Source organism: Rhinopithecus bieti, unplaced genomic scaffold (genome assembly GCF_001698545.2).
Source record: "Rhinopithecus bieti isolate Rb0 unplaced genomic scaffold, ASM169854v2 scaffold_2077, whole genome shotgun sequence".
NCBI classification, from domain to species: domain Eukaryota; kingdom Metazoa; phylum Chordata; class Mammalia; order Primates; family Cercopithecidae; genus Rhinopithecus; species Rhinopithecus bieti.
Genome location: NW_016803882.1, coordinates 1,454,848 through 1,478,604, shown reverse-complemented (window position 1 = coordinate 1,478,604; position 23,757 = coordinate 1,454,848). Strand labels below are relative to the sequence as shown.

General features: G+C 37.6%; 1 protein-coding gene across 3 annotated transcripts in view; it reads left to right on the top strand.

Moving 5' to 3' along the window:
* The window catches only part of GTF2E2 (general transcription factor IIE subunit 2), a 112,105-nt gene that overhangs the window by 45,472 nt on the left and 42,876 nt on the right, over window positions 1-23,757 (top strand). For all 3 annotated transcript variants that reach the window (XM_017857145.1, XM_017857125.1, XM_017857135.1), the window contains exons 3-4: window positions 5,029-5,120; window positions 22,000-22,107. In XM_017857145.1, coding sequence (XP_017712634.1) covers window positions 5,029-5,120; window positions 22,000-22,107 — 200 coding nt within the window. The remainder of the gene's footprint in view (window positions 1-5,028; window positions 5,121-21,999; window positions 22,108-23,757) is intronic.

Below are 23,757 nucleotides of genomic sequence, written 5' to 3'. Positions count from 1 at the left end.
TAATTTAAGCTCTGGAACTTAGGCCATGTCTCTAGGCAGTTTGGTGAAACAACAATGAGTCTCCATCTGTGCTAACAATAGACATATTCCTAGCAAAATGTAGGCTGATGATAAGAGTGTTAAAACAATGTGGGTGGTAGGGGTTTCTGTTTACAGTTTACCTGAAATTTGAGTTGTAAGTTAACTGTTTTATTTGACGAAGTTATTTTTATTTTATCTGAGACTTTTCTTTGGTGCTTCTGTACTTTCTGTAGCAAGCACAAATGGTTTCTAGGTAATTAACCCCACTGTGCTGAACGTGGACAGATCTAATATCTTGTGACAGCAACCTCCGGATTTTGCAGGGGATACTTTGCTCAGGCTAACTGAATGCCGACTAAGAAAAGTAATAGAAATTATGAAGGAAAAAAAAAAAACCCTTTAAAGATTAAATAAACTTCCTGGCAAGATAAAAGGGCAGAAGTTGGCTCTTTAGGTCAGGTATAGTTTGTGTCCTGGAGTTCTAACATCTAGTAAATAACTAAATTTTCATGCTTGAATAGTATAAAATTAGAAATTTGGTCAGCAGTTGATACTAATTTTTAATAGACATGAATGATTGCTCTGAGCCACGAAGATAATCTTGTTACATAGAAAGATACTCTCCTTTCTTAACCGGTTCTTCTTAGGACATATTTTATTTTAAAATGCAGCTTATCAAAAGGACTTACTTTGTATTTATTTTGAAGATCAGTTTAAGAATGACTGCAACATTATATTTAAATGGTGTGATAAATTGATATCAAAATGAAAGGCTATTTAAGAAGGTTTTGTTTAATAGCATGACTTGTATATTATGAGAGATAAATTTCACAGTGAAGAATTATTTTAATTAAAATGTTAAGGAAGTCTGAAGCTGTATAAATTATCTGTTTGGTTGTAGTATAATGCAGCCCGTTTTACGATACCTTTTATGATCTTTTATATAAAAATTGTGATAATTTCTTAGCATTCTCTGCATCTACGTTCAAAGTAAAATAAAAATAATTTTGGAGTATATTCTCATATTCTAAAAAATGTAACAAAGTTTCTTATAAGTAACTGTTTTTTAGCAGCCAATATCATTTGCACATAGAATCAGAAAGCTTTAGTCTGGGATTCGCTTTTGGTCTAGGTTTTCTTTAAGAAAATCCTTTGTTAAGACAGACCAAACTGCAGAAATGAAATCTCTCAGAGAAAATGAAATTAACAAGTAACCAGTTAAAATAAAAAGCTGTGGTTTACTGTAAGGTCTGGATATAGATCAGGTTCATGTAAAATGTAATGAATTTTCCATTAAGGCACAGATGGTAAGGGTGCTTATCAAATAGCACAAGGCAGTCTTCATATTTTCATAATAAAATCCTACCAAGCAGTGAAACGAATACATTGCTTTTTCTTGATATTTAGTAGTAGCAAAGCTTTCTGGTTGATTTTTCAGGGTAAAATATTTTCCTATTGCATCATAAGGACATGTACCACTAAATAAAAAAGATCATATAAACCTACCTCTTGTCTGAGAGGATGCTGTTGAAGCGATGGTATCGTCTGTTTGTAATGCAGTCTAGTGCACAGCCAAGATGGAGCTGTGCTTCTATTGGTCGAACCACAATGGAGCTGACAGTTTCCTCTATGTTCATTTGCATTAAGTCTTGCCACCCTTAAGAGTAAATCATTCATAAACTTGAATAGAACTGTCTGGGATATCAACTGTCATCCCTTCTCCTTTATTTTTTTGTTCTTAATCTAAATTCCTATATAGGAATTTGTGAGTTACTAACAAATTGATGATTCTTTAGTGTTTCATTGTAAAATTTCAGATCCTTCAGTGAATACTTCAGTGCTGGGGCTGGAAGGTAATGTCGGGAGAGGTAGTAACCTAGGAAACAAACAGTCCAGGTTTGCCAGCCTGATATTTCCTTCAGAAAGTGTGCATAAAATCTCATATATTTTTCTTTTCTTGTTCTTCCTTTTCTTTCATTACTTGTTCCATATGTAATTTTTGCCCTCTGGAAGTAGTTATTTCCATGTGGTGGTTTGATTTAGGAGGAATTATGAAGGGAAAGAATTGAGTTTTAGCCCTGCAAGTTGGAAAGGGCTCGTTTAGGTAAATACACTACCTGCCTTCAAAAAATAGTCTCTAAAATGTAGATGGCAAAGTGATTTCCAGGTTGGCTTTTTAGAGACAAGAGTATTTTTAGTTACTGTGTATTATTTAGAGTTGTGGTCTAAGCACAACCGAATGAAGGTTTTTAATTATGAGAGTGGCTATTACAACAGCAGCAGACCAGGTATATGCTATGTAGACTTGCTTTTTAAAATTACAGATGAAGGCTGGGCGCAGTGGCCCATGCCTGTAATTCCAGCACTTTGAAAGGCTGAGTTGGGTGAATCACAGGGTCAGGAGTTCAAGACCAGCGTGGCCAAGATGGTGAAACCCCGTCTCTACCAAAACTACAAAAATTAGCCAGGCATGGCAGCAGGCGCCTGTTATCCCAGCTACTCAGGAGGCTGAGGCAGGAGAATTGCTTGAACTCAGACGGCAGAGATTGCAGTGAGTTGAGATTGTGCCACTGCACTCCAGCCTGGGCGACAGAGACAAAATAAAGTAAAGTAAAATAAAATAAAACAAAATAAAATAAAATAAATAAAATAAAATAATCTGGCACATTAGTTTCTGGGGCCATAAAGGAAGGCATGGAAATATCTGTATTATAGTCATTCATTCAACAAATATTTATTGAGTGTTTACTAAGCTTGACATTAAGTTAGTAGTAGATACTAGAGACATAAGCATCATGTCTCATAAGCACAACTGTATGTGATTCATAATTGGCCGTTTGTGTGGTGTTTGTCCTTAATATATTGTCATCTCTTTTTTCATAGTCTTCCCAGTTGTGTACAGTATGGGGTAAGCTTAATATTATTTTACTAAATTTAAACAAGGAAACATTAAATGTGCAGTAACAGATTTCTGTACTTGGACAAAATGGCCAGTTTCAGATAGAATAATCTGTGTGTAAAGGCTGTTTATCACAGGGTTTACACTGGATTTGAATCTACTCTGCTGCTTACTACTACCCTCAATTTTACTATGTTTAAAAGGGGACAGTAATACTTTTAAGTTGGATTTTGGGAGGGATTACATATGAGTATTTACCATGGTGTTTAGCAGATAATAAATATTAGTTACTTTTATTATTGCAGATATGCTGAACACTTTTGGAAAATGAACTACGTAGGTATTATTTCATAATTGAAATAGTTTATGGAAAAGTACCTGTAAGACATTTTTTTTTTGAGACAGAGTCTCGCTCTGTCACCAGGCTGGAATGCAGTGGCGCTGTCTTGGCTCACTGCAACCTCCAACTCTCCGGTTCAAGTGATTCTCCCGAGTAGCTGAGACTACAGGTGTGTGCCATTATGCCCAGCTAATTTTTATATTTTTAGTAGAGACGAGGTTTCACCGTGTTGGCCAGGATGGTCTTGATTTCCTGACCTCATGATCTGCCCACCTCCACCTCCCAACTTTAAGGCATTCTTAATGTTATTGTTACTTTTGGAAACACGGTAGACTTCAGTATGCCAATTAATTAAGATTGTAACAAAGTTAGTTTTAAAGGAAAATTGCATATGAATTTTCATTTTAGTCTCAAAAAAGCATACTCAATAAAGACTTCACTAATCTCAAAGGATTATTATATTGCCATCTAGAAACTGTTCTTTTGGATCTCTGACAATTGTTACATTTGACTTGTGGTTGTTCTAATGCAATCTTTTGTTTAAATTATTATTACCAATCTGGTGCCCGAGATTGGTTCTCCCCTCCCCTTTTACTTAACCTCTCTCTTTGTGGATCAGCCACATGGGAACTTTATAATATCTGATCTCATGCTTTGCTAATAGAATGTGTACTTCTAAAATGTTTTTCTAGTATTTATGATGGATTTTTTACTGTTCCTGCTTATGACTAATGGAATGCGTTTGTGATGCAATGGTGACATTAGGGTTTCTGCCTATAAGAATACAACAAAGTGATAGATGTTCTGAAACAAATGATTTTTTTGTACAGGTTTTTCCACACCAGATAGAGGAGAGGGGGATGTTTCTCAAAGTGGGTGGGCAGTGCTGTGATGCTTTTTAAAGTAAGCATCCCTCTTTATGCAGTGGCGGTGCCTATGGCTTTTTATTCCTAATTTATCTGTAAAGTTTACTTTAATTGCGGTATCTTTTTTTCTATTTGTTTCCATTAATTCCTTTTTTTTGGTCTTAAATTGGTAAGCAGAAATTGATGTAATAATTGCACTTTTCATCCCTCAGAAGTAATCTCCTAGTGTTAGCTTTATGGATGGGATTGAGGTTTGTATTGTTCTCTTGTTTAATAAACTGTACTTCTGATTATGGGGCGAGTCTAATCAGAATTAAGATAAGAATGAGATAAAGGGGAAAGGGCCCGGTGCGGTGGCTCACACCTGTAACCCCAGCACTTTGGGAGGCTGAAGTGGGTGAATCTCTTGAGCCCAGGAGTTTGAGACCAGCCTGGGCAACATGGCGAAACCCCATCTCTACAAAAAAATACAAAAATTAGCCAGGCATGATGGTGTGCACCTGTAATCCCAGCCTCTCAGAAGGCTGAGGTGGGAGAATCACCTGAGCCTGGGAAGTCGAGGGTGCATTGAGCTGTGATTGTGCCATTGAACTCCAGCCTGGGCAATGGGAATGCGACCCTGTTTCAAAAAATATAATAAAAAAGAATATGATAAAGATACTTATAAAATAATTGTGTTTTGGTGCTTTTAAGTTATTTATACTTTGTTTCTACCCTTAGTGAGAAAATTGTAGTTTAATGTATGTACTCAAAGATTTTGTATTTTTCACCAAAATTTTACGGGGTAGAATATACTAGATGAAAAACTCAAGAAATATGTTATCAGCATTAAAATTATCTTAGCTGCTCAAGAGTCATAATCACATATAATATGACGATGTTATTTTGAACTTCATTTCCAGATCATAGCAATGGATCATTTAACTTGAAAGCTCTGTCAGGAAGCTCTGGATATAAGTTTGGCGTTCTTGCTAAGATTGTGAATTACATGAAGGTAAGTACTTTTCTCAAATAAAATCCTATTTAACTTTTGGCAAAAGAAGGGGATTAGGGTTTTCAGAAGTTAAATTTCTGTATACACCAAAATTTGTCAAAATTGTGCATTTTCAATATGTGCGGTTTATTGTATGCCAATTATACCTTATATTAATTTAGCATTGCAGCAAGTTACCAAAGTATATTTAATCTGCATTAACTCAAGGGTACAATTTAAGCTCACCATTTCACTTAATAAGAGTGTGCCTAGGCAGTAGATATATCACCTCTTAATGAATACCGGCTGGCAAAACCAATGGGAGAATGTGATTGATTTTTCGGGATATTGCTTCCATTGATGTGAGAAGTAAAAAGTGCATAGTTCGGGCAGATGGTGTGATGGCTTCTGTGTATCTTGGAGGAGAAAATTAAGTCTTAGAAAAACATTGACCCACAAAAGAATTAGAATTTAATGTTTTGGTAGAAGATTTAGTACTTTTTGAATACTAAATTTTGATCATGTAAGATTTTGGCTTTACTTTCAATTTTGTTTTTTTTTTTTTTAGACAGTCTTGCTCCATTACCCAGGCTGGAGTGCAGTGGTGCGATTGTCGCTCACTGCAACCTTGAACTCCTGTTGTCAAGTGATCCTCCTGCCTCAGCCTCCCGAGTAACTGGGACTACAGGCATGCACCACCATGCCTGGCTAATTTTGTTATTTTTAGAAGAGACGAAGTCTCACTGTGTTGCCCAGGCTGGTGTCGAACTCCTAAGCTCATGTGATTTTCCCACCTCAGCCTCCCAAAGTTTTTGGCTTACAGGCATAAGCCACTATGCCTAACCAAAACTTTGAATCTTAACTAAATTTATTAAAGCGGGATTTCATTTTTAGCTAAGATGTAATTTCAAATTTGCTCCCTTCTTCTGCCAAACTCTTAGTCACAATTAGTTACTAGTTGCGTCTCTTGAAAAAATCAGACAGTACTATATTTGTTATTTTAATTTCGTCCATCTGTTGGATAAAATATATATCAGATTTTTAACTGTGCTAAGGCTCTTCTTTTGTAATTTAATAGACTTGGTGTCTAGCTGAGTCTAAATTCTGTGGCTTGTATTTGAGTTATAGTATAAATATGTTAGTTTATAACTCCCCATTATTAAATAATATATTTTGACACTTAAGTATTCACCATTCATTCATTTCATCCATTTATTCCCCCACGTGGCAAGCAGTTATGAAAATCTGTTTGCTATTTAGGGCACTAATGGTGAGAATACCCAGAAAAAATGCACACCCTCAGGGCTGTCACTCTATTGAGGGAGACTGACATTTAAGTGCCACGTTTTTGCTACTCTGTTAATACGGTCTTCACTTCCCTATGTGGCTTACTTATAACTTCGTCTGTCTTAGAAAGTGAACTTCAGAATTTTGCTTGTGTTCCCTACAATTTGAAAACTGTGTACCCCTTTGTACATATTTTGAGTTGATAACTACACTATATTAGCAAAGTTTAAATAGTGGCACTATTCAAGCAAAAATTTAAATGATGACCAGAAATACGTAATTTCTGGCATATTGTAGTATTTCAATAAAATGCATCACTTTTAAGTTTATCTAATAGAACTAAATGTCATTATTCTACATAAGTAATGAAAAAAAGGTAAAAACAAACCTCGGCGGCATGTAATGTTTCGGGAATTTTTGGGAATTTTAATTATTTTTTCTTTGAATATTTATGTCCCATCTGTTATCCCTTTGAATTTTATCCAAATGTTATGTATTTTTATCTTTAAAATCATTTATTGATCATCTATCAAACTTTTCTGCCACAATAATATGTAAATAAATTGGAATTTAAAATGTTTTTCCTATGACCATAAAGCTCTAAGTGTTAAAAATAACTTACGGTTTGAGTTACTTTTCCAATTATTATTGGTGCACAGTTGATTAGAATAACATACATAGATCAAAATTTTGATTAAATTCACTTTGTATCAGAAATTTATTCTTGAATGAAATGAATGCAACTGTCTCCTCTCTTCCTCCATTAGTTCTTATGTTTGGCAAATCTCTTCCTGTTTTGAGATTTTGTAGATTTTAAGTGCTTAGACATAAATGTTCAAATATATAAGTTAGTTCTAATGGAAATTTTGTGGTATCAAAATCTTCCAAGTTATATGTCAAAAATCACTAGTGATTTTATCATCAAGCATCCATCAGTTAATACTTCTGTTAGGTTCTTCTTCAGTTTTATTGAAAGCAAAAGAATGGAAACTACCCAACTTGCCAAAGGATTTGTTACCTAGTGCTTAACCATTTATTTTCTTAGCTTCTAGGAAGCATATCAAAAAGGCTTTCACAAGGCTTACCAAATGTCTTATATCAGTTCCCCTCCCTCCCTTCATAGGTACTTTCTTTAAAAATCTGATATATTCAGAAGCAGTTGAGAAAATAGAAATACTATTAATTTTAATATAACTTTGCTAATTTTTTATTACAATTATGTGTTTTAAATGTATTTTTGTGAAAACCTTTAGGATGAAGGTTTAGCTTGTTCAATTTTTAGAAAATATTTCCTTGTTAACAAAGCCAGTCTCCATTGTCAAACCAACTAACCATAACAAACTTGCTTTGAATCATAAAATTTTCCTCTATTTTAAATTTCAAATAAATAGATTACCAGATATTTTGGATAATATGAAAACCACTGAGGAATAAATTATAGAATGTATACTAAAATATACTACTAAAGTATTTGAGATGAAAATTATGTGGCTCAAAAGAATTACAGTAATTTGTCAATTTTTATAATTAAACATTTATGTGCTGCTTGTCACATTAGATTAAAAATTGAATAAGTTAAAATATGAAGCAAGGGATATGATAAAAGTTGTGTTATTTATTTATTTATTTTTGAGACAGGGTCTTACTCTGTTACCTAGGCTAGAGTGCATTGGCACCATCCTGGCTCACTGCAGCCTTGATCTCCTAGCCTCAAGTGATCCTCCCACCTTAACCTCCCAAGTAACTGGGACTACAGGCACATGCCACCATGCCTGGCTAGTTTTTGTATTTTTTTCTTTTGTAGAGACCCTGTCTCACAGTGTTGCCCACATTGGTCTTGAACTCCTGGGCTCAGGGGATCCCTTAAGTGATCTGCCTGTCTCAGCCTCCTAAAGTGCTGGGATTACAGGTGTGAGCCACTAGACCCGGCCTGTTACTCCTTTTTAAATGTGTGTTCCTGCATCTTCTGATCTCTGATTTCAGCTATTAGGTATAAATAAAAGGGAATGAATCAGAAATAACTTTACATTTTATTTGGGTAATTAATGAAAGAGATACCTACTGTTAAAACTACTCAGTTTGACAGCATATCTTTTGTCAGTAGGAGGTAGAAATATTAAACTGTTGAAAAACTATAGAATTGACTAATTAGAATAAAACTTTAATGATATGATTTGACAACATAGATTTTTAACTACCGTATTGAGTAATGCACACTCAATCTAAAGTGATTCCTATATAGTTTTTATCTGTGACTTTTATATAGCACAATTTGAATGACTTGGCAGTCCCACAAAGTATTTCTGTTGTATTTAAAGGAATCAGCCTCCCTAATTGATATTGTTCCAGCTCTCTAAATATGCTTTTTCTTCAAGCTAATAAATATTCAAGGAATGAGTTTTAAGAATTACTTATATTTAAACTCTCGGCCCAGCACAGTGGCTCACACCTGTATTGTCAGCACTTTGGGAGGCTGAGGCAGGTGGATCACTTGAGGCCAGGAGTTTGAGACCAGCCTGGCCGACGTGATAAAACCCCGTCTCTACTAAAAATACAAAAAAAAAAAAAAAAAAATAGCCAGGTGTGTTGGTACATGCCTGTGATCCCAGCTACTTGAGAGGCTGAGAATCACATGAGTCTGGGAGGTGGAAATTGCAGTGAGCCGAGCTTGCACCACTGTACTCCAGCCTGGGTGACACATCAAGACCTTGTCGCTCATAAAAAATAAGAATTCTTGAAAAAATACTTCTTTTTATCTATTTTTTTTTTAACCAGTGTTCTCTTTGCGTTGCTTTTATCGTACTCTCCCCCTAATAGCAGTGTGTTCTTGGACAATACTGAGTGGAGGTGGGACTGTCGGGGGAATGGTTGTTAAAGGAAACTTTAAACAACTGCTCACAGATTATGATATATTAGAATGTTCCAACAGGGGCCAAAATATTTTAAACTCTTTGAAAAATATGTGACTGGAAAAGACAAGAAGCCCAGTAATGGATAGTTTATGGCACCTCAGTTATTCTTGAATGCTTCCCTGAAACCGTTTTTTTGGCTTATCTGTTTGTTTGGGTCCCTGGAGTTTATTATTCCTTGAGGCTGTGTATCATAAATTCTGAATGGAGGTGAGATTTGTACTTTTTTGTGGTGGGGGGAGCTGGAAGGTAAAGAGGAGAAGGGCTTATTTTGAAAGGGAAGATGTACATGTGGAAGGTATCTGTCTTGGAAAGTCTCCCACTGTCTCTTGTGTACCTTTAGAAAGAAAGCAAAAGAAAGACAACAGAAATGCTCCTTATAGTTTATTTATTTAATAGGGAAATTGTTTAATTGCTTAATGAGAATGATTTAGAAGCTATGTGGAAAAAGTTCCATGGGAGGCATTAGATAGGTACAGTGAGATTTACAGCAGATAGTGATAACTTTGGACAAAGTGCTAAAAAGAAAGATGAAAGGCGGATACAGAAACTTCAGGGTCATAATACTAAGAACATGCAGCGGGGGAACAAACTGCCCCCCTCATCTCACCAGCTCCTGAGATGGTTACTGTGATACCATAGCTCAGTAATTTACGTTGGAGCAGTAACTGAGACATCAAAAAAGATTAAATTATGTTCAGTGACCTGGTTAAGATGAAAGAGGAACTTTATGGTTTATTTTCAGAGGATTTTTACAGAAATAGTTGATGTAAAACAAATTTTATTGCTTAAAGGTGTAAGTTTTAAAAGCACTCCAAGTTATCTCGAAAATCCCCTTAGGATGCCTCTTCGTATGAGACAGCACTTTAATTCTCAGATGACAAATTAAGGGTGTACTTTATTTTTGATAAAATGGTTTTCTCTTGATTTCAGCATTATTCCTTATGTCTGTTACGTAAAACACTATGTTGAAAAATCTGGGTTGATTTGGCTTATTCTAGCTTAGTGTTTCTCCAGTGTCATTCTCCAACCAGTATCAGCATCACCTGGGAACTTTTTGGAAATGCAAATTCTTGGGCCCCTTTCAGACCATTGAATTTGAAACTCTGCGAGCATAGCTCAACAGTCTTTTCTTTTCTTTTTTTGACAAGGAAACTCACTCTGTTGCCCAGGCTGGAGTTGCAGTGGTGCAATCTTGGCTCACTGCAAGCTCCGCCTCCTGGGTTCACGCCATTCTCCTGCCTCAGCCTCCCGAGGAGCTGGGACTACAGGCACCTGCCACCATACGTGGCTAATTTTTTTGTATTTTATTAGTAGAGACTGGGTTTCACTGTGTTAGCCAGGATGGTCTTGATCTCCTGACCTCGTGATCCACCGCCTTCGGCCTCCCAAATGAGCAACAGTCTTTTTTTTTAAAAAGCCCTTCAAGTGCTTGTGAGACATGCTGAAGTTTGAGAACCACTGGCCTAACTTCTGTCTGAATTACTTCTGACAGTTATTTTTGAATTTAGAAACTCTGGAGTCCATAGACATTAAATGAAGTAGGGTTTCAAGAATATGGATCTATTTCCAGTTTTAAATAAAGTATTTAAATTACATGACAGTATCTCTACTAAATACAGGTGTAAAAATTTTTAAAAAGATATGAACAAATTTAATCTGTTCAAATATAAGATATGAATATATATGTCAATAGATCTGATAATACGTTGCGATGGAGTAAAGTTTGGGAATGTATGAGTGGTTAATATTTGAAAATTAATTAGTATAATTTATATTAACAGAATAAAGAAAAATCATGATCTCTTAGTGGTTGTAGAAAAGTTGCTGGTAAAGTTTTTTTTTTTTTTTTTTTGAGTTTTCTTTTATGAGTTGGAGTCTCACTCTGTCGCCCAGGCTGGAGTGCAGTGGCGCTACCTTGGCTCACCACAACCTCTGCCTCCCAGGTTCAAGCGATTCTCCTGCCTCAGCCTCCCAAGTAACAGGGATTACAGGCATGTGCCACCACACCCGGCTAATTTTTTGTATTTTCAGTACAGATGGGGTTTCACTGTGTTGGCCAGGATGGTCTTGATCTCCTGACCTCATGATCTGCCCGCCTCAGCCTCCCAAAGTGCTGGGATTACAGGCTTGAGCCACCGTGTCCGGCCTTTGGTAAAATTTAATACCAATTTATGATAAAAACTTGTAGCAAATTAGTAGAGGCAAAGTTCCTCAATGCAGTAGAGCAGCCTTTCTCAATCTTCTTACTCTGGAGGAACCCTTAAGATAATTTTCAGGTCTCAGAGAACCCATGCAAAGAATTGCTATACCTCCAGTTCACATATATTAAGCTAATCAGTAAGTTGTGGATATAAGTTAATAATAATTGTCAGTGCTCTTTTGACAGGAGAGTATTTTTGTCTTTGCATTTATTTTGCCCAACTTATTAGCCTGCTCTTTGTGTATGTGGTTGCGCCCTACTCCCCAGACAGGATCTCCACTCTTATGCAAGTCAGTACTTTAGGCAGAGGAAACCTTGGTTTTTTTCTTTTTTAAAATTTTCTACTTGATTTCTTTTTTCACCTGATCAAAGTAGACAACTTATTTGTTCTCAGTTGGGCAGAAGCTTGAGATAAGAAAGGAACCTTTACCCAGGTTCACGTTTGTGTTGAAAGAGGGGGAAAGTATTGTTTAATTTTGTGTTTCAGTTCTTCCAGGTGGTTTTCGAGAATGCTTCAGAGTTGCTGGTATCATTCCTCACTTTCAAGCCCAAACAGCATTACAAGGTTTCCTTTGCCACATGGTTTTTCCAGAGATTCAGTTTTCCTTTGAAATCTAAATGTCTTGTCACTTGAAGTCAAAATATTTTTTTAAAACTTGTTCAACTGGTTCATATTATTTTAAAAAGTCTGCTAACAGGCTAGCTCCTGCAGTCACTCTTCATCTTCAGAGCACTCAGTAAAGCATGGCCTACTATTTTCTTGAAAGTGCTTCTGTAATTCAACTTTCAGCTTCAGCATTCTGTTGAGGAATACCTCCTATGCTGAGCCACTGGATTTCTGTATGTAGCAGGAGATTTAGGTGCTCAAGTATACTGGTCTATGTTTAATAAAGCAAATCGTTTTTAAACATCATTCAAGACTTTTTTTTAATAGTGATGGGGTCTTACTATGTTGCCAGGCTGGTCTTAAACTCCTGGCCTCAAGCAGTCGTCCTGTGTTGGTCTCCCAAAGTGCTGGGATTATGGGTGTGCGCCACTGCACCTGACCCATCAAGACATCTTAAATTTCATTTCCAAGGATTTTTGATGCTAGTACTGCTCTGAAAAAAGCAATGTCATGATTTTTTTTTTTTTTAAACAAGAGAGGTAAAACCTTGCCGTGAGCCAGCCATTAATGGGGAACATCACTGTAGATGCCAACGCAGTTTCTCTAAGATGGACTTCTTGTTTCTAGATATGAAGACACCACATTGAATATGTCATGCCCTTTGTTTATGGTAGTTTTTTTTTGCAGCACAAAAATTATTCTTGAAATTCAGCATTGTTTAAAATAATTTACAAGACATATATCGTGAAATCTGTTGGTTTGTCAGCCCGGATAAACAAGCTGTTTCTCAGTTTATTAAACAAACCTCTTAGCATCATGTGACATATCATCAATTTGTCAACTTATACTGTTTGAGAGTGGAACCTTTTCAGTTTCTCATGCCGTGCATTTTACTAACTGTCGTTTAACATGCTGACATGATTAGGTTCCCATCAGTGGTGTGATTGTACCCCCTATACCCCCTTTTTGGACAATAAATTCTGCTACTAATAACATGCTTTATGAGCCTTTTCACTGAATGTGATTTAAAACAAAACAAAATGAAGAGCTTTACTCTGAGATTCCAATAAGTACCTGACTTGTCCAGTAGCTATGATTTGTTTGAGTGATTTTTCAGTTTTGCTGGAGTCATAAATTGTTTGCCACAGATGCTGCACATTGGAATAGGACACTTTGGATTACTAACCTAGTGAAGTTCATTGATAAGTAGTTTTCACTGTAGTGGTGGGCTGTTCTCTATTTCTTGCTGTGCTGGTGCAGTAAAATGGCCCAAAAGATTATAGTTCTTTATTACTTGCCTTATTAGAATTGTTCCTGGGCCTAGGTTTGGATTCTCTTCTCTCATAAATTGTATCTTCAGAAATCATCACACTGGACTGTCAGACATGTGTATAAGACATAGATGCTAATATGTTATAAAACTAAAGGGAATAGTAACTGAGAAAGTTGCGAAAAATATGAAAACTTCACAATACATTTTACTTTTTTTTTTTCTTTTTTGAGACGGAGTCTCACTCTGTCATCAGGATGGAGTGCAGTGGCGCGATCTTGGCTCACTGCAACCTCTGCCTCTCAGGTTCAAGTGATTCTCCTGCTTCAGCCTCCCGAGTAGCTGGGACTACAGGTGTGTGCCACCACGCACGGCTAAATTCTGTATTTTTAGTAGAGTTGGGGTTTCATCATGTTGGCCAGGATGGTCTTCATCTCTTGACCTTGTGATCTGCCCACCTTGGCCTCCCAAAGTGATGGGATTACAGGCGTGAGCCACCATGCCCGGCTACATTTTACTTTTATTGCTACATAATCCATGTTTTGCAACATTTCAGAGTGGTAAGAGGCAGTTGAATCTTGGTGTGTAAACATTCCTTGTTTAGAATGAATGTTTTCCTTAGATTTTCTGTTATACCAGTAGAGCTTGTTTGGTCCTGTAAGTCAGTGGCACTGTGTGAAGGAAGGTTGGAGGATGTAATTTGGGAGGGGAGCTGCTGACATTGTCAGCCTACTGTGCTTTTGTTTGTGCCATATAGAGCTTACCAATGATCAGTGGCCTAACTGCCCCTGTTGCATCAAAAACGGATAGTGGCAGGCTGGGCACGGTGACACACGCCTGTAATCCCAGCACTTTGGGAGGCCGAGGCAGGTGGATGACTTGAGGTCAGGAGTTTGAGACCAGTCTGGCCAACATGGTGAAACGCCATCTCTACTAAAAATACAAAAATTACTTGGGTGTGGTGGTGCATGCATGTAGTCCCAGCTACTTGGGAGGCTGAGGCACAGGAGTCATTTGAACCCTGGGGGTGGAGGTTGCAGTGAGCCAAGATCGTGCCACTGTACTCCTGCCTGGGCAACAGAGTGAGACCCTGTCCCTTAAGAAACAAACAAACAAACAAAAACAGATAGTGCCCTCAGCAAAGTGAACATAGCCCTCATTGCACACTACCACATGGTGCTAAAAGATTCCTTATGAAACCATTAGTTTGGCTGTTCAGTAGTTGCCTGTTACTGTGAGCACTAGCATCACATGGTGTAAAGAAGTTAAAAAAAGTTTATTTTTTAAAATCACGATTTCTTGTGAAAGCCTAGGGTTTTGTGGAATGCTGGTTGAGAAACCCAGTGGTAAGAGGGTAACTACGAAAACCTAGATTTATCATCATACTTAACGATGAAATAGCAAATGTGTTTTCTTTAGGTCAAAAAAGACAAGGATACCAAATTGTCACAACTTTTGTTCTGTATTGTACTGGAAGTTCTTCCTGGTGCAGTAAGGCATGAAGGAAGTAGTAACATAAAAATTGGAAAGGAAGAAGTAAAACCATAGATGACGTGATTAAGTATGTAGAAAAGCTAGAAGAATCTGGGAACTATTGGAATTAATAGGTAAATTCAATAAGGTTACCAAATAAAGATCAATCTACAAAAATCAATTTCTACAAGTTTACAATAAAAAAATAAGAAAGTGAAATAAAATACGAAAGGCAGCACACCAAAACTCATCCACTAATTAGGAAGAAATTGAACAAAGATATTTTCTTTGCTGAAAACAAAATCAAGTCTTTAGTTGTAGGGTATTATTTATGCACTCTCTATAAGCACTGTTTCATTTTTCTTTTTAATTCCTGATCTGTGAGGAAGGGATTTGCAGTTTCTCTTGATCTTTTGTTGCTCATCTCTCATTTTGATCCAGTAGCTTCCCCTTGGCAACTGGATAGCTGCATTTTTGGCTTTTCTGTTTACAAAGCTCAGTGTAGATGGTTAGGCTTTCATACATTGGTTATTACTTCTGTCATTGATTTTGTTCTGATTCCAATAATTCCATTTATTTTTAATTTAAAAACAGTAATACAAGGCTAGTAAATTTTTTTATTTTTCTTGAGCTGTAGTTTTGTTTGCTTATATTTTCAGGTTTAGGTTGGCCTTTTGGTACTTTTGTGTTTGTAATGGGGGGAAAAACTTTTAATGTAAAGGAAACAAAGGAACATAGATCAAATTTAGTAATGATAATAGAGAATATGGAATAATATTTTGAAAGGCTCATACTGGCTGTCCTTAGACAAGTAAAACTACACTAACCTCCATTATTCCTTCTAGTTTAGGCTATGTGCTTCCAGCTCCATATATCCAAAAGTCTACTGCACTGCTCTCCGTCTTTTCTTAGCTACCTCTTTTTTTTTTTTTTTTGAGACGTAATATCACTCTTTCCCAGGCTGGAGTGCAGTAGTGCAATCTCGGCTCACTGGAACCTCTGCCTGCGGAGCTCAAGTGATTCTCCTGCCTCAGCCTCTTGAGTAGCTGAGTTTACAGGCCTGTGCCACCACGCCTGGCTAATTTTTGTGTTCTTAGTGGAGTTGAGGTTTCATCATATTGGCCAGGCTGGTCTTGAACTACTGATCTCAAGTAATCCACCCGCCTCAGCCTCCCCAAGTGTTGGGATTACAGATGTGAGCCACTGTGCCCAGCTTGGCTAATTCTATTAAAATTTTCTTAGCTTACTCTTTGTACATGTACTAGTGTATTACCATACCAATACATTGTATATGTTATAAGCTTACACAGAAATAAGACATGAAAAAGAGATAAAAAGTAAAATATACTATTTTAAAATAATTTTTTTAACAGTATAAGAAGCTCTTTTCCTGACTGAAAGCAGTATGATTGAATGAGTGCTGTGTCAAGCATCTTCATTTAGCCTTTTCTTACAAAGTGATGAAGGTCCCATTTTAAGTTTAATTTGTTTGGAACCTTGGTTTTAATTGATGTCTTAGCAATAAAGACCCTTACAAAGATTTATAGATCTCAAAGGAATGAATGTGTGTATGTATATGTTTGTGAATATATGTATATGTGTGTGTGTATATATATATAAAAGTTTCCTATTGCTGCTGTAAATTACCACAAATTTAGTGGCTTAAAACAACACAAATTGGTTCTCTTCCAGTTTTGGAAGTCAGAGGTCCAAAAGGCAGACTGGCTGGGCTAAAGTCAGAGTATAGGCAGGTTTGGTTCCTTCTGGAGGCTTCAAGGGGAGCATCCCTTCCCTCTGTCAGTTTCTAGAGGCCACCTGCATTCCCTGACTCATAGTCCTTCCTCCAACCTCTCCTGTTGTCACATCTCTTGCTGTTCACTTGGACTCTCCTGCCTCCCTCTTTCCCTTTTAAGGGACACCTGGAAATCTGCAATAAATGTCTCCTATTTAAGGATCCTTGGTTTAATCATGTCAATGAAGTCCCTTTTGTCATGCAAGGTAACACAACCACAGGTTGATTTGGATGTGTATGTTTTTGGAGGGAGGGTATGCATTATTCATTCGGGGGTTATAAATCATTGTTAGAAAATTATGACACTGATTTTTTTAATCCCGACAATTTGGTTAGTAAACTCCCATTTAAAAAAATATGTCAGTTTGGCTCCAGCCTGGGCAACAAGAGCAAAACTCCGTCTCAAAAAAACAGTCAGTTTATGCAAAATATATCAAAATGGATTATGATTTTTAAATTACCAACAATTTTGATTTTAAACTCATAGAAGGGTTTTGTCTGGAAGACTTTTTAAAAAATTATAAAACAGCACTCAAAGTACTATAAAACTATCGAAGTAGACTGGCACAGTGGCTCACGCCTGTAATCCCAGCACTTTGGGAGGCTGAGGCAGGTGGATCATGAGGTCAGGAGATTGAGACCATCCTGGACAACATGGTGAAACCTCGTCTCTACTAAAAATACAAGAATTAGCCTGGTGTGGTGGCATGCGCCGTAGTCTCAGCTACTCAGAGGCTGAGGCAGGAGGATCACTTGAACCCGGGAGGTGGAGGTTGCAGTGACCCAAGATCGTGCCACTGCACTCCAGCCTGGCAACAGGGCGAGACTCCATCTCAAAGAAAATAATAAGTTTAGAAAATAGTTTATCAAATTTTTAAGATGTGCAGATATGACAGTTTTTATTCTTAAACTCAGAAATCACATAATGATGGAAATATTTCCCGGTCTTTTCAAAATGCTCTTTCCATGGCATGAATTTATTTCAAAAGCAGTTACTTTTACACATCATTAAATGCCGGCTTTACTTTGAAGGAACAGATGGCTTATTTTAATTATTTTTAAAATAATTGTTAGCAAACTATAAATAGCTGCTATAATTGTAGAATATTGAGCAGATTTGAAACATTATGCCTTTTTGTAAGGAGAAATTTGTAATTCATTTCTTACAGCTTTGTGAAACCATTGTACAATGTCTACCTTTGAAAGGTCTTTAAAAAAAAATTTGCCACAATCCATCTGATAGCAGGCCCGTCTCACTGTGTTGCAGAATCCTGAAAGTGAAGGAATGAGTGAGGCCATGCCTGCTGGGCCCTTTGTCATGTCCCAGGCCTGCCTCAGGATTCCTCCATGCACATCACAATTGGAAATGTGGATGCCCTGACATGAAGTGAAGGAGCCACTCTTGTCAGTCCATATATTCACTATTAGTAAAGCATAACTTTTTTTTTTTCCCCCAAGACAGAGTGTTGCTCTGTCGCCCAGGCTGGAGTGCAGTAGCGCAGTCTCGGCTCACGGCAACCTCTGCCTCCTTGGTTTAAGTGATTCTCCTGCCTCAGCCTCCCGAGTAGCTGGGATTACAGGTGTGTGCCACCTTGTGTGGCTAATTTTTTGTATTTTTAGTAGAGATGGGTTTCACTATGTTGGTCAGGCTGGTCTTGAATTCCTGACCTCATGATCCACCCACCTTGGCCTCCCAAAGTGCTGGGATTACAGGCCTGAGCCACTGCGCCCAGCCTAAGTAAAGCATAACTTTTAAATGGAAATTAAAAACAATTTTAATAAGCGTTCTAAAGAATCATCCTGAGGTACCCACTTTTGTGCCCCTGGGGTGTGTACACCCCATGTAGGAGACCACTGTGCTGTACTGTAGCTGCCTGGCGTTTCCCTGTATTCTAGTTATCATGTCATCATTCAAGGTCTGTCCAGTTTTCTCTTTCATTTCTTCTGATTGAGGATGTCTTCCTGACAGATAGTTGTATACCTAGCTTTTTTTTTTTTTTTTTTTTGAGACAAGATCTGGCTCTGTCACCCAGGCTGGAGTGCAGTGGTATGACCACAGCTCACTTGCAGTGTCTGCCTCCTGGGCTTAAGCAGTCATTCCATCTCAGCCTCCCAAGTAACTGGGATACAGGCGCGTGCCACCACACCTGATTAATTTTTGTATATATGCATATGTTTTGGTAGAGTCAGAGTTTCGCCATGTTGTCCAGGCTGGTCTCAATTTCCTGGGTTCAAGCAACCTGCCAACTTGAACCTTCTAATTTGCTGGGATTCAGGTGTGAGCCACTATGCCTGGCCATATCTAACTTTGTAGCTTGTATGTTTAGCTTCTCCCCTCTATTGGGAGCTCTTAAAGGCAGAAGTAGTTTGCATTTTATTGTATGTCTCATTGCAGTACTCTCAGCACATAATAGTTACCACTAAATATTTGAATGAATAAGTGAATGAATTAACAGCAAATGCTCAATGAATGGTTCTTTTGTGTGGTGTGTTAGGCTTATGTCTCTATCTGCTGTCTGTACCTTCTAGTTTGGAGAAGTGGTTATTTAGTTTTCCAGGGCCTGCCTGAAGCCCAGTGAGGTTCAGTAACTTGCTTAATGTGAGGGAACTTGGAGCCTGGGTTTTGTTTTGTTTTTTTTTTTTTCTTGTGAAGAGTTATTTTTGTTTTGGATAAATGACATATCTTTTGTACAAGAAGTATAATAAGGTATAATGAAGGAGCCTTGTTCTCACCTGTCTTGCTACTCATTTTCTCCCCTCTTGTGCTTCCTACAGGTAACCTCTTTTATTTGTTTCTTGTGACTTTTCAGTGGTTCTTTATGCAGAAACAAAGTTCAAATGTATACTTATTTCTGCCCTTCCCTGTATACAAGGTTTCATAGTGTGTATGTTTTTTAACATACATTTTTTTTATTTAAAATACTTTATTTTTTAGAGGAGTTTTAGGTTCACAGCAAAATTGAGTGGAAAATACAGGATTCTCATCCATTCCCCTCCCATCCCCCCGCCTCCCACGGCTTCCTCCACTATCAGCATCCTGCACCAGAAGAGTACATTTGTGACAGTTAATGAACCTACGTTGACAAATGACCACTCTTAAGTCCATAGTTTGCATGAGTTCACTCTTAGTGGTGTTCTTTCTGTGGGTTTGGACAAATGTGTAATGGCCTATGTCCACCACTATAGTATCCTACTGAGTATTTTCACTGCCCTAAAATTCTCGGGGCTCTGCTTGTTCATCTTTCTCTCCCCACAACCCTTGGCAACCACTGAACTTTTTTTAATTTTAAATTTTATTTATTTATTTATTTTGAGACAGAGTCTTGCTCTGTTGCTAGGCTGGAATGCAGTGGCTTGATCTCGGCTCACTGCAACCTCTGCCTCCCGGGTTCAAGTGATTCCCCTGCCTCAGTCTCCTGAGTAGCTGAGACTACAGGTGCGTGCCACCACGCCCAGCTAATTTTTTGTATTTTAGTAGAGATGAGGTTTCACCGTGTTGGCCAGGATGGTCTCGATCTCCTGACCTTGTGATCCTCCCGCCTTGGCCTCCCAAAGTGCTGGATTACAGGTGTGAGCCACTGCATCTGGCCTGCAGCCACTAAACTTTTATTGTCTCCATGGTTTTGTCTTTTCCAGAATGTCAGTAGTTGGAGTCATATAGTATGTAGCCTTTTCAGATTGGCTTCTTTCCCTTAGTAATACGTATTTAAGGTTTCTTCATGTTTTTTTCATAGCTTGATAGCTCATTTTGTTTTAGCTCTGGATAGTATTCCATTGTCTGGATATATCACAGTTTATTTACCCACTCAGCTACTGAAGGACATCTTGGTTGCTTCCAGCTTTTGGCAATTATGGATAAAGCTGTAATAAGCATTCTTAGTGGATTTTGTATGTACATAATTTTTTGGCTCATTTGGGTAAATACCAAGGATCATGATTGCTAGATTCATCAAATGGTAAGAGTGTATTTAGTGTTGTAAGAAACTGCTGAACTGTCTTCCACAGTGGCTGTGCCAGTTTGCACACTCTTCCTTTGTACCTGCTCTAGCTTTTGGTATCTACATTGTGTGTGTGTGTGTGTGTGTGTGTGTGTGTGTGTGTGTTCATTGGATAGGCATGATACATATGTTTTTTAACTTATTACTTTGTCCTGGACATCTTTTCAAATTAGCACATAGAGAAATTTTACATTTACTTTGTGAACATCAGTATAGTGGAATGGATGTGCTGTGGTTAATCTCTCTTCTGATTATGGACACTTGGGTTGTTTCTAATATTTTCTTTTATAAACAATGCTACAGTGTTTCTTTTCTTTTTTTTTTTTTATTTGAGTTGGAGTCTCGCTCTGTCGCCCAGGCTGGAGTGCAGTGGCATGATCTCAGCTCACTGCAAGCTCCACCTCCCGAGTTCACGCCATTCTCCTGCCTCAGCTTCCCGAGTAGCTGGGACTACAGGCGCCCGCCACCATGCCCGGCTAATTTTTTATATTTTAGTAGAGATGGGGTTTCACTGTGTTAGCCAGGATGGTCTTGATCTCATGACATCGTGATCCGCCTGCCTTGGCCTCCCAAAGTGCTGGGATTACAGGCGTGAGCCACTGCGCCCGGCCCATAAGTCACTTTTCTATATGGTACTGGTATTTCTGTAGGATAAGTTTCTAGAAATAGGATTGTTTGGTGAAAGTTGAGTGTCTTTTCCTATGTTTAAGGTCATTTTGTAATCTGTGCGTTTCTGTCTTTGGGTCATTTTCCATTAGTTTTTTTGTTTTGTTTTGTTTTGTTTTGTTTTGTTTTGTTTTGTTTTGAGATAGAGTCTTGCTCTGTCTCCCAGTCTAGAGTGCAGTGGCATGATCTCAGCTCTCTGCAGCCTCCTCCTCCCAGGTTCAAGCAATTCTCCTGTCTCAGCCTCCCACGTAGCTGGGATTACAAGCGTGCACCACCATGCATGGCTGATTTTATATTTTAGTAGACATGGGATTTCACCATGTTGGTAAGGCTAGTCTCAAATGCCTGACATGAAGTGATCCCACCTGCCTTAACCCCACAAAGTGCTGGGATTACAGCCGTGAGCCACCGTGCCTGGCCTATTTTGTTAGGTTTTGAAGCTCTTGAAATGTTAGGAAGAAGTAGCTCTTGGTGATATGAGTTGCATATATTTTTTGTCAGTTTATCTTTTATTTTATAGAGCAATGAGTTTCAACCCCGTTCTGATTTCATAGTCTATGGCTCTTCATCACTATAATTATACTACCTGGAATAATACATGTTTTCATTCCTGAAGATTTATTTATATGTAACTATGATTTAATGCATCTAGCATTTTAAAACTATCTTCTAATAACAGTTTCTTCACTTGATAGACACGGCATCAGCGAGGAGATACGCATCCTCTAACCTTAGATGAAATTTTGGATGAAACACAACATTTAGATATTGGACTCAAGCAGAAACAATGGCTAATGACTGAGGTAAGAATTTAGTTGATTATCAAGAGAGATTTCCTGTAACTAGAATTTTTTTTTTTTTTTTTTTTAGGCAGAGTCTTGCCTAAAAAAAGAGTCTTGCTCAGGCTGGAGTGCAGTGGCGTGATCTCAGCTCACTACTGACTCGGCCTACCAAGTAGTTGGGACTGCAGGCATGCGCCACAATGCCAGGCTAATTTTTGTGTTTTTAGTAGAGATGGGGTTTCACCATGACCTCAAGTGATCGGCCCACCTTGGCTTCCCAGAGTGCTGGGGTTATAGGCGTGAGCCACCGCGCCTTGCCTAGAATGTTTTAATATGGTGAAATCTGATAATGCTTTTTACTTTTTCTTAAAAGAAATGTTGTAGGGTCTTTGTTTTTTGAATGTACACATTTGTAAGATTGATTTGTTGGTTTTCACTTAATTTTATGTATCTATTTCAAAATGTTAAAGGTAAGACTTCTGTGTAAAAGTTGTAAAGAAGTCATTGTACCAATTCCACTTATGTTTTTACAGATTAATTAATGCTTATTTTGTATTGCCAGATTTATAATTTGTATACTTGTAAATTGAATTGTTTTGTTTTAGAAAATTTAAATCATAAGGTACTGCAGGGATAAGAAGATATTTTGTTGCACAATTACTGCTATTATGGCTTGATGTGGAAAAAAGTCGTGAATGCTGTGTATGAACACATACCATTTGAAGAAACCCCAGCACAGTGACCGTGCTAATTTGGAAATAAGTAGCATTTAAAAATTCAGATGTTCACTGCTTTTGAATTTAAATATGAGGTGAAAACTGAGAAGACTACTTTCTAGGACCAGAGAGAGAGTCTAGAAACCAAATGTAAAATTCCTAACATATATAATTCGTTTATTTTTTTACCATGCAAAATATAGGTCTTGACTTTTATAATGTAGCATGACTATTAATTAGCATAATTGTAGCTCATTGTATTAGTGATATACAAACAATGGTAATCCACATTTAAATTTGCTGGTTTAGCTAACCTTGAGAGCTCATAGACTACCAACATACAGTTAACAATGACTCTGATCATTTTACTATTCTATTCTCCCTTTTTTCTTCTTCCTGTGTTTCTTCTCTCTCTCCTTTCAGGGTCAGGCTGGCAGCTGCAGAAGAAAATATATAGGGTTGCTCTTTTTGAAGAGCTTTCCTTCTGATACTAGCTGTACAACAGAACTGACTAGAAACATAATTATATTCAGTAATTCCTGCATTCCTACTCAGTTTCATTCTCAAGCTGACATAGGTAAAGTTCTTGTATGCACTAGTCTGGTTCTTTTCAGTTTGTTACACAGCTGCCAGTGCCAGTTGATAGCAGATGGGGAAGACCATTGACTAGTACGGGTAATGTCTCTCACTTTATAATGCCAATATGTGATAAACTATGCTTTGCAGGCGGAATGGGCACTACTCAGTTCACTAGGTGTTTTATTGATTCCTACCCATTTTGACTTCTAGAAGAATATAGATTCAGCTTTTTTCAAAGTAGTTGTGATAAAATAGTTTTTTTCTCTTCAAAGAATTTATGTAAATAAAACACAGGTTTTTTTTCTTTTCTTTTTTTTTTTTTCCTTTTTTTTTGGGACAGAGTCTCACTCTGTCGCCCAGGCCGGAGTGCCGTGGC